At 39.1% G+C, this 12,500-nt stretch overlaps 1 protein-coding gene across 3 annotated transcripts in view; it reads left to right on the forward strand.

Annotated features, from left to right (window-relative positions):
- Positions 1 to 12,500, forward strand: part of LOC144018876 (ubiquitin-conjugating enzyme E2 L3) — a 76,909-nt gene that overhangs the window by 15,831 nt on the left and 48,578 nt on the right. For all 3 annotated transcript variants that reach the window (XM_077521493.1, XM_077521495.1, XM_077521496.1), the window contains one exon: positions 1 to 14. This exon is cut by the window's left edge and continues 173 nt beyond it. In XM_077521493.1, coding sequence (XP_077377619.1) covers positions 1 to 14 — 14 coding nt within the window. The remainder of the gene's footprint in view (positions 15 to 12,500) is intronic.

The raw sequence follows: 12,500 nt of genomic DNA on the forward strand, positions 1-12,500 counted from the left end.
CAAAACTGACCAAGGTGGGTGTGTTATCCTAGTTCTGTAGAAGAATGAATGCCCATTAGCTTTGATAATCCGGAGCGTATTCAAAGTGCATCACTTTTCCCACATTTTGTCATTTTAAGCCTCGACCCAAAATTAATTACCAAATACTGTACACCCCCAACAAAAATCCAAGAAATTTTGTACACACCCCATAATGACGATGCTAAAAATTTTTTTTTTAAACTTGTTTTACACTTCTTTTTTTGCAGTAAAATATGTATATATGTGTGTATGTGTGACTCAGAGGTGGGAGTCAGTCATTGTTATGCAAGTCACAAGTAAGTCTCAAGTCTTTGCCCTCAAGTCCCAAATCAAGACTGACAAGTCTCAGGCCTTGTCTACTAGGGATGCAACGGTTCTCGGTCTTGGACCGGACCATTCGGTCCGCCCTGCGCAGGACAATACGCCGTTATGGACCGCGGGTTTTCGAACAGATTGTGTATTTATTGACGCTTACATGCCACTGTGTGCGCGCATGCAAGCCAAGGCAGCCGCGCCGGCTGGACAAAAGCCCTCCCCGCGAGCTAATGTCCAGTCAGTGTTGCGGTTCCGCCCACTCGCCGCCTCACACAGACGTGGAAAAACAAGCGCGAGCTTATGGAGTTAGAATCATGCCAAAACCCCTGAAACACAAAAAACGTGATCTACGTACACAAAACGTGATCTACGTACACAAAACCTGTTCTACGTACACAAAACCTGTTCTACGTACACAAAACCTGATCTAAGTACACAAAACGTGTGCTCTACGTACACAAAACCTGATCTACGTACACAAAACCTGATCTACGTACACAAAACGTGTGCTCTACATACACAAAACCTGATCTACATACACAAAGAAGCACATCTTCAATTACAACAACAACAAAATGTTTTTACGTATGTAAAAACCAATTCTACAATTACGGATACAACTCACGTGACTTTTGTTGTAATTGTGAACAACGCCATGCTGAGTAACACGGCATAATTGCAATATGTAAGTGATAACAAGTAGGGATGTCACGATACCAGAAATTTAGTAGTCGATACCACTGAAATTCCACGATTCTCGATGCCACTTCGATACCACGGTAAAAATAGAAAATAAGCAATAAATTCCATGTACTTTAACATTCACTCCTTTATTAGAAGTGAACAACAAACAATGATACTGTGTGCTTAAACAGAACAATTTGCATGTACCTTTAAAGCATTAAATTAAAATACAGTGATACCTCGGCTCACGAACGCTTCAGCTCACGAACTTTTCCCCTCACGAACATTAAATTCGCGAAAATTTAGTCTCGGCTGACGAACTAAACCACGCGGTCGAACAGCACCACGGTGGCGGCCACAAGAAGCTGACGCACGCTCACGGCGTCCCAGTTCGTCACCCCCTTTCTTTTAGTGCGGACGCGGTTTGTGTTTGATAGACATTTTGAGTGTACTTTTGCTATTATGGGACCGAAAAAGACCCCACCACAGGCTAGTGTTAAGCCTAATGCTTACCAGCGAGGTACGGCGATTCGGCGGCGCGTTTGCATTGTAGTCAATGGAGTTCGCGCCACTAAAAAAAGCGAAAGTGCCATCACGTACCTCAAAAAAGGAGAAAATCGTGCCACGGCTGTTTAGTCCCAGGAAAGAGGTGAAAGTAGTTGGCGGTGCTCACTTTTTGTTGACTAGCTAAAGTGCTCCACTTCCTTGTTCACCAAGGGACACACCTCCTCCGCTCCGGTGAGCACGAAAGTGCGAATGAGCCACAACCGTTCCATAAACACTCTACGCGGTGAAACGCTCGTGAATGAAGTAAGTCTACCATTGCTACTATCCTTAAGAACTACAATCACAAAGTAAAATAAAACGAATTTATTATACAGTACAATTTATTTCTTTAATTACAATACAATAGCACATTTATTATACATAAAATAAGTTATATTTTTGTGTAATTTTAAGGCTTATTTAGTAGAAAATTATGTTTTATAGGGACCTGGGAACGGATTATTCTCATTTTAATGGTTTCTTATGGGAACTAAATGTTCGGAAGAAGAACTTTTCGGCTTACACACACTCTCTGGGAACCAATTAAGTTCGTGAGCCGAGGTATCACTGTACTGTGCATGTACTAGCTAAGTACAGTAATAGCACAAATAATGTATAAAGCTTACAACAATCTACTCTGTCATAGTATTCAGAAGCCATTTGAAATGAGAGAAAGTCCTTATGACATAAGGGGAGCAAGTGTCTACAAAAAAAATCAAAATAAGAACAAATATTAAGCAAATGTGTGTTTCTGTAAGAGGTGTTAATTTGTGGAATCATTTTGGTAATGACTTGACAAGATGCAAGTCAATTGTTGATTTAAAAAAAAAATGTTTCATAGCAAAGTTCAAGGGCATTATTTAAATCAGACATGAGCTAGTACAATTGCAGAAACGTTTTTTCGATGTACCATTATGAGCGTAATTAAAATGGGTTTTGTATGAGGATGTATTATTATTGTGTATGCCTAAGAAATTCATGTACATATGCTACTGACAATTGTACGTACGTACATGAGCAGGATTATACATTTTCTTTTATTGTAATGTTTTCATTTACTGGATTTAATAATGAAAGAAGTTAAAAGATACAAAGAATAAGGAGTAGGACTAGACAAGTTTTTAACTTCTTTTAACCTCCCTTTGGACATGTAAACCATCACAAATAATTAGTATGAGTTTCTTCTTTAAATTTTTATTTGCTACTTGTTTATGTTTATATGTTCAATAAACAAACAAACCAAACAAACAATAAGTACTAAACACTAAAATACTGTAAAATGAAAAATGCATCACAGTGAATGTAGCATTAAAAATAAAAATCTCATACTGTGCTGCTTATTTACCAACCAGTTGCAGCACACAGCCTTACACGCTCACAGACACGCACGCACACGCAGTCACACACGCAAACCAACAAAATAACGAATAACGTTTGATATATTATTTCAAGATTGTTTAATGTTACTTTAGGTGATTCAGTAAGTTAGCAGCCCAGCAAAATTTCCTAACTTTATTATGCGGGACAGACGAGGCTGAACATAACGCTAATGTTACTTCCCTCATTTAGTGTGGGGTCATCATACTAACGTTATTAGTTTAGATTTGGCCAACAATGATAAGACGGGAATTCAAATGCACTTGCCTTGAATTTTTTGTATAAGTCTGGATGTCCATGTTTCACTAAATTGGATGTGTTCCCCTTTCGTCTGGAAACTGTTTCGGCATCTCAATCCCTGCGCATCAACCTGAAATCCAAAGTCATACGCGACTTTTGGTGTTTTTCTTCTCAACTAATTGAGGGGCCGCTGCAGTTGAAGACGACACAGATGTGCGGGCTACTTCCATTTTGCACGCATGTAGCTCTACTTCCTTGTTATTGTCGCAGCAGGAGGGTAGTCACGTGACGTCATTAGACGTTAGGTGGGTTGTCAGATAAGAGCTCATATCCAACCCCCAAAACAGTTTACATGTTGTAAGCTTGCGTGAGTGAGCGCGTGTGGGATTAAAAAAAAAAAAAAAATCATCCCCAAAACAACACAAAAGACGTGGCCAGATATGCCGGCTCGATACCAACGATACTTCGGGTATTGTAGAAAAGGCAGTACCGTCACATTTTCAGAATCGACTTGGACCGAAGTATCGGTTCTTGTGACAACCCTAATAACAACAATAGAAACGCCAATTGCACCAGCACCATGGTAACAACAAGGCGTCCATATGTCATGTGACCAGCAGTTACCACTCACAGCGTAGTCGTTCTTCAACGAGTTGGCGAAACTCTCTCTCAATACGGCGCTGATTCAGCAACGCCCCCTGCTATAAAGTTTACTGGCTTTGCGCGTGTGGATCATGGGTTTTCGGCATGTAAAACTGCTCAGCAGAATATCACTGCCAAAAGTCACGTGAGTTTTACACATAATTGTAGAATTGCTTTTTACGTACGCAAAACATTTTTTTTTGTTGTAATTGAAGATATGCTTCTTTGTGTACGTAGATCACGTTTTGTGTACGTAGATCACGTTTTGTGTACGTAGAGCACACGTTTTGTGTACGCATTGTTTTTTAGTCGACATATGCATTTTTTTGTTGTGGGAATGCTGATATGTTTTTGAGATTCTTTCATCTTAGTTATTGTGTGAAGGCCTCCAGCCTTCACACATATGTTATTCTACACCATTTGCGTTATTAGGGCCCGAGCAGCGATCGCTGCGAGGTCCCTATTGTTTTTGTAAAAATTCTTCTTCTTCTTCCTCTTCTTCTTCTTCTTCTTCTTCTTCATCATCTTCTTCCTCTTCTTCTTCATCATCTTCTTCCTCTTCTTCTTCATCATCTTCTTCCTCTTCTTCTTCATCATCTTCTTCATCAATCATCATCATCCTCCTCCGACAACGATCGCGATTTTGGGTACCTAAACATTCACGAAAACTCACCAAACTTTGCACACTCCTCAGGCCCTGCGAAAAATTTGATATTATGAAGTCGTCATAACGCGACTCTATAGCGCCCCCTAGCGTAGAAAAATAAAAACCAAGCCCGGCATGTTTGAGCTAGAGCAACGAAAATTGGCAGGCACGTGTAGCACCCCGAGACGCACAAAAAAAGTCTATTGGGACCATGTAGCTAAAATGTACAGGAAGTGAGCTATGAATTTTTTAATGTCCAATTTTGGCCTATTTTGGCACATTCACTGTGGTCATGCTTTTTCCCCTTTTGCAAACATTTTTTATCCAATTGACTTCAAACTTGGCATTTATCATCTCAAGACCTGAGAGAACAACTTGGCAAAACATCTTGCTTTTTCGAAATACTATATGACGGGGGCGGGGCATCAAATATTGCCTTTAAAATTTCATTTGTCCAGAAAGAGCAAATGCTTAATAACTCCCATGTTCAAGCTCCAAAAAATCTCAAACTTCTCAGGCAACGTAATAGTCACGGCCTGAAAACATCTATATGATAAAATTCAGTTATACATATAGCGCCACCTAGTGGTAACTGTCATGACCCGGCTCAAAAGCCATGACAAAAAGGCAGGGGAAACCGCTTTTTCAAATTAATCAAACTAATTTATAAATAAATAAGAATACAAAATCAAAAAATAACAATGGCGTGTTTCTTGTCTGTAATATCAGTAGTGTACATGATGTAAGTGTGTGAACATAGTGTGGTGCATGTTGAATGATGTAGAACAGAAAGTAAATAAATGGCGTGTGGCTCTGGCGTCGGCTGCAGGGAGTGAAGAGAGCGTCGGCACATCTCCGAGGCCAGCATAATATAGCCCAGGTGAAGCAATGGGCCCAGGTGCTCCACGTCAGCTAATCACTGGCACTTAAGATTGAAAGAATGGGAGACAGGTGTAGTTAGTGCCACCGGCATGATGACAGTGTGGGGTCATCACACCTCACCCCATAAAAACGGAGCTCCAACGGAGTCACCGGATCCAAACCCACTCTTCAGCAACAGTGATCAAAACAAACCACCAGGAACTGTGAGGAGCAAAAACTAGTACACCATACCAAATTTGTGATTGCATTCACCCCACCGTGTGTCCCGTAGCCAGCCCCGTCCACCCTCAGCAATCCCGGTACCTGAGAAGCAAATTAAGAGGAGAGCAGAGTAGGCGCTTTACATTCTCAAATGCTTGCTGGCATGCAGAAGGCCAGATGAATTTTGCCTTCGCTTTCAGCAACTCTGTTAATGGAAAGACAACAGATGAAAAATTCTTACAGAAACTCCTATAATAACCCACCAACCCCAAGAATCGCTGCAGTTCCTTCTTGATGGTAGGCCTAGGGAATTGCGAAACCACCGAAACCTTTGCTTCAACTGGAGCAACACAACCCTGTCCTACAACTCGACCAAGGTATGTCACCCTCGCCATCGCAAATTCGCACTTAGCCAAGTTTACTGTAAGCCCCGCCAACTTAAGCCTTTCAAAGAACGCTCGAATCCGCTGCAGGTGTGACTGCCAGGTGTCACTATAAACAACCAAGTCATCCAAATAAACTGCACAACCCTCCAGGCCAGCTACCACACGATTCATTAGTCGTTGAAAAGTCGCTGGAGCATTTTTCAATCCAAATGGCATCACGTTATAAGAAAAAAGTCCAGATGACGTAACAAATGCGGAAATGTCCTGTGCACGTTTAGTCAAGGGAACCTGCCAGTATCCCTTCAGCAAGTCAAATTTACTAACAAATTTAGCTGAACCAACTCTATCAATACAATCGTCCATTCTAGGCAATGGAAAACAATCGGATTTTGTAACCGCATTGACCTTTCTAAAGTCCGTACAGAACCTAGATGTTTTATCACTTTTTGGCACCAAGATGCAGGGAGATGCCCAGCTCGAAAATGATGGCTCAGCAATTCGGTGTTCAATCATATAATTAATTTCAGTGTCAAGATGTTTCAATTTAACAGGGGCCATACGGTAAAATCTTTGTTTAATGGGAAGCGCGTCACCAACATCAATGTCATGCTCGATCCAGTGGGTACGTGATGGCACATCACCAAATAGACATGGATATTCATTAATTAGTTCTGATAATTGACAACGCTGCAACTCAGACAGATGTGACAGAATCTGGTCTAAATTTTCAAGTGATTCTGAGTTTTTCAGACGGTCATAGAGTAAACTGTCGTCAGGCTCAGGAACCCCATCTCCCTCTGAACCCTCCAACATAGGGCTCACGGCCAATGCCGGCCGCACAGGCTCAGAACTCCCCAACACGGAGCAAGACTCACGTCTATAGTAAGGTTTAAGCAAATTAACATGATATAGCTTTCTGGATTGTCTACGACCCGGTGTGGATATTATGTAATTGAGATCCGATAACTTTTCCGCAATACTGTAAGGGCCTGAGAACTTCGCCTCGAATGGGGACCCCACAACAGGTACAAAAGCCAAAACTTGATCTCCAGGGCTGAACTCGTGTCACACAGAATGCCGATCATACAGTTTTTTCATCTTATGCTGGGCCACATTAAATTTTTCCTTCGCCAATGCACCAGCAACAAACACGATGGCGAAAACCATTGACAAAGTCAATCAAGTTTTTGGGCGGCCCCGTTTCAACCCAATCCTCCTTGAGGACAGATAGTGGCCCACGCACAGTATCCCCGAAAACGAGCTCATTGGGGCTAAACCCCGTGCTCTCCTGAACGGCTTCTCTTGCAGCCAACATCAACCAAGGAAGACCCTCTTCCCAGTCCTTGTCCAACTCTGTACAATATGCACGAAGCAAAGATTTTAGGTAGGGGTGTCCCGATACACCTTTTTCCACTTTCGATCCGAAACCGATATTTCAGCCTCAAGTACTGTCCGATACCGATATCAGTCCGATACCATATCAGTAGGGGTGTCCCGATGCAACGCTTTCTACTTCCGATCCAATACTGATATTTTAGCTTAGAGTACTGTAAATTAACAATATCAGTCCGATACCATATCAGCAGGAATGATACGTTTGTTTTAGTATGAAATGTTAGAAGAAACTTGATCAAGTTATATTTAAATAAGGAATAATCAGCACCTTAAGTATGAGAAAATATGACCCGTTTATTCCTAAATTTTGATTACCTAACTGCAACAATAAGTATGTCGTGCATTTTAATAAAATAAATACAAAATAAAGGACCCTGAGAAATAACCCGAATAAAGCAAACAAAAACAAATTGTACTCTTTGAAGTTCAACATATTATATATATATAATACATTATATATATTTTTATTTATATATATATATATATATATATATATATATATATATATATATACACATATATACATACACATATATACATACACACACACACTCAGTGTATGGTCACTCTGGCAGCGGGTGGGACAAAAAATATATAACCAACACAATATTGGCCACTCTCTCACTGCTCAACGTGTCCCAAGCTCCAATTTAAAATAAATAAAAATTAATATGTAACTATAATAAAAGTAGATAACAGTTGGTTAATTTCACTATTCCTCCATCTTCCCTTTCTGTAGACCAAGCATAATGTGGAGATTCTTTTTTTTCTTTTTCTTTTTTCACTTCAATTTTTATTTCCTTTTTGAACACACACAAACAACATTGTTGTATATAAAATACAAACAAACCTTCAACATTAACAGGGGAAGCCACATTGCTAAACAATTCACTGACTACTTCTCATATTGATCATGTCCATCGCCCTTTAAGTCCTTCTATGTTTTCCATTTCCTCCACTTTTGCTCTCCTTGAGTACCCTGCAATCTCATATGGAAAGTTAGTATCTCCATCGTACGGATTTCTTCCATGATTGCCTTCCATTGGTCTTCATTCGGTGGGTCCACTTTATACCATGTTCTTGTTATAGCTTTTTTGCTTGCCACAAGCAATATATTTACCAAGTATTTGTCTTCATGTTGTATCACTCCTTCATTAAAGTCATTCAAATAGAGAGTCATACAGTTGAAAGGGATTCCGTACCCCAGAATCTCCTGCACCAAATAGTGTATTTTTTCCCAAAAATTTCCAAAAAACATGTGTATGATCTGCATTCAATTCTCCACACTCTCTCCAACACATGAGATTTGTTTTCGAGTATCTATTCTTAATCTTGGGTGTGACAAAAAAACGTATCAAGTTCTTCCATGAAAATTCCCTCCACTTTTGGGACATGGTAGTCATTTGGTGAGCTTTCCACATCCCCAGCCACTGTTGCTCTGTGATTTGTATGTCAAGTTCAGATTCCCATTTTGTCTTAATATAATTGGTTGAGTTTTTGTTTACTAACAAAGCCTTATACAGTGTGGAGATAATCCTACACGATCGGCCCTTATACATCCTGATCAAAAGTTGAGTTACCCCACTTGTGTTTCTCGAGAGATCCATTTGGACCCTTTTCTTGTAATAGTCCCTTGCTTGTAAATATCTATAAAAATCACATTTCTCCATATTATATACTATTTTCATGTCTTGAAAACTTTTCACTTTCCCTTTATCTAACAAGGTGCACCATGCCGTCAGTCCCATATATGTCCACTCTTTAAATCTCCTGTCATATTCATTTGGTTTGAAGTTTGTGTCATATGCCACCCACTTTAATTGATCAATATCTTCAATTTTTTGTTTTCGAATGACTGTGAACCACAACTTCAGAGTAAATAAAGTGATGCGGTCTAGCTTTTCCTGCACTTTCTCATATAATATTTTATCCCCAACTAGGCTTTGAATGGGGAAGCCACCAAACTCTCTTTCCATTCCTTTCCATTTGGCTACATAGTCTGTATTACACCAACAAACTATATATTTGAATTGAGATGCATGGTAATACTCTCTTAAATTTGGGAGACCCATACCTCCTTGTTCTTTAGGTAGTTGAAGGGTTACATATTTCACTCTGGGATGTTTACCTCCCCATATAAATCTTGATATTGTCCTATCCCAATTCACAAACTGTGTTTGTGGGATCTCTATTGGCAAGGATTGGAATAAATAAAGAAGCCTAGGCAGCATGTTCATTCTGATTGCTTCAATCCGTGCACTAAAGTCCATTGTTAAAGTAGACCACCTCTTTATATCCTCTTGAATATCCTTATTAATAATATCATAATTTACCTTATATAAATTGTTCCAGTTTTTGGTGATATAGACCCCCAAATATTTAATCTTCTCTTGATTCCAGTTAAACTTATATATGTCTTGAATAGGCTTTGATGGAGTGTAGTTCAATGTAAGTACCTGAGTTTTTGATATATTAATTTTATATCCAGATAGGTGACCATATATCTCAAATAGCCTCATTAGTGCAGGTAAGGATTGCTCTGGATGTCTGAGATATGCTATAATGTCATCTGCAAAAAGCCCAATCTTATTTTCTATATTATTTATTGTTACACCAGTAATTTCCTCACTTTGTCGAACTGCTTGTGCTAGTGGTTCAATGAAGAGAGCAAACAAAGTGGGAGAGAGACAGCATCCCTGTCTAGTTGATCTTTGTAGGTATATTCTGTCTGTCAAGTTACCATTTATTTTAATTCTGGCATTAGGTCGATGATAGAGTGTTCTAATACATTGCACCGACTTATCGTCAAAGCCAAATTTTCTCATTACTTTATATAGAAAGTTCCAATTTACTGAATCAAAAGCCGTTTCGGCATCTACACTAATTAATAAGGTGTCCTGTTTATCATGATGAGCCTGATCTAATACATGTAGCGTTTTCCTGATGTTATCTTGAGCTTGTCTGTTTTTCATAAATCCTGTCTGGTCCTCATCTATTAGTTCCGTCACAAATTTGTTCAACCTGTCTGAAATAATAGATGTATATATTTTGTAGTCTACATTTAATAGTGAGATAGGTCTATAATTTCCGCATTGTTCTTTATCTTTGCCAGGTTTTGGCAGTACAGAAATTATTGCCTCATTCCAGGAGGGTGGTATTTTACTCTCTTCAAGTGTCCAGTTGAATGCTGACACAAGTAAAGGTGTTAGTTCTTCCCTGAATGCTTTATACCATTGTGCACTGTACCCATCACTCCCCGGACTCTTGTTGTTCTTCAATTTCGTAATTGCATTTTTCACCTCCTCTTCTGTTATTTTGGTTGTTAATTTTCTATTTTGTGAAGGGCCAATCGAAGGTAGTTCCACTGTTTTCAGAAATTCCTCCATCTCATCTAATCCCACTGAAATGGTTTGACCATAAAGATTTCCATAGTATTCCTGAAATACCTTCTCAATCCGCTCATAATTCCTTTGTGTGTGGGTCTCTTATTTTATAAATACTATTTATAGCTTGTTGTTTTCTCATACGTCTTGCTAATAATTTAGTAGCTCTTGGTCCCACTTCGTAGTAATTCTGTTTGACAAATTTATTCTTTTTTTCTACTTCCTCAGACAGTAGTGTTTATTTTGGTTTTCATCTTTTTTTATCTCCTCAAACATTCTCATCTTTCTGATTTTCAAGTTTTTTCTCAAGTTCTCTGAGTGTCTTAATATATTTTCTATATGATTCCAATTTTTCCTTTTTTATTCGCGCCGCCTCTGCAATTAATTTACCTCTAATGACTACTTTCATTGCATCCCAAAGTATTGTCGGGTCCACTTCCCCATTGTCATTTTCTGCCACGTCCTCTTTATTCTATCCTCTTTAATCGCTGCCTTTTTCTGTTCATTATTAATTAAGCTTGTATTCAGTCGCCATATTGTATTTCTTCTTCTATTGTTCAGTTTAATTTTTAGAAACATTGGATTATGGTCAGACAATACTGCGGCTCCTATGTTACATTCTTCCACAAGATGACACTCTCCTACGCTCATAAAGAAGTAATCTATCCTTGCATGAACTTTGTGTGCAGCGGAATAATGTGTATATTCCCTCTCTAGTGGATGCATGTATCTCCACACATCCATCAGACCCGTCTCTTCCAATGACATATTAACATATCTTGACAATTACTTTCTATTCCTTTTTAGACTTGTTGAATCGTTTCTATGACATAGAGCTACATTTATGTCTCCCCCACAAATTATAATTCCTTCTGATTCCATTGCAATGGTATCAAATAGATGCTTAAAAAAAAGCTTATCACTTTCAGGAGGTGCATATATGTTAGCTAATGTAATTTTTTCATTCCCCACTCTTCCTTTCACAATGACAAACCTTCCCTCCTTATCTTTGACTTCCTTTTCCAGTTCAAAATGGGTTGAGTTTGCCAACAGAGTTATTACTCCTCTCTTGCGGCCTCCTTTATACGTGCTATAGAATAAATTTTTATAGCCAAACTTACTCAGTTTTTCATGTTCTAGTTTAGACAAATGTGTCTCTTGTAACATTACAATTTGTGCTTTTTCTTTCTTCAATTTCGCCATGACTTTCCCTCTCTTTGCTGGCGTACTCAAGCCATTCACATTTAGCGATATTATCTTGATACTATTATCCATTTTCATCTTTTTGAATCCTTCTCACGTGTGCTCCCCAACAACAATAAATAAAACAAATATCTACACACAACTCAATTTGAACAGAAAAAAACAAAAACAAAAACTGGGGGGGTTTCCCTTCCTGGGGCTGTTTTATATTTATCCCAGTGCCCCAATAACTGTATGGAGAGGAAGTCCTCTGGCTTGAGGGCCTCTCCCTAGACCTAACACTGTACTCTCCCTTAAGTCTAGACATATCCCAATTAGCCTCTCTCTCCCCCTGTCGGTTGAATTTGCCCCAGGCAATTAAATTCACAACAATATTTTACTCATAACAACATATACATTTGAAACGTTCTATTTTCACTTAAAGACCAAACCCAAAAAAATGGTAATAGCACTTTACCCGATTTGTAGTCATTCCACCCGTGTACCTTTTGATTCTGTTTAGGGAAAGTCTTATTTTCTCCTAAATTGTTGTAGTTTGTCTTTCAATCGACGTGTCGTCTCCACTCGTTGCTTCCCGCC

This window comes from Festucalex cinctus, chromosome 5, assembly GCF_051991245.1.
Source record: "Festucalex cinctus isolate MCC-2025b chromosome 5, RoL_Fcin_1.0, whole genome shotgun sequence".
NCBI classification, from domain to species: domain Eukaryota; kingdom Metazoa; phylum Chordata; class Actinopteri; order Syngnathiformes; family Syngnathidae; genus Festucalex; species Festucalex cinctus.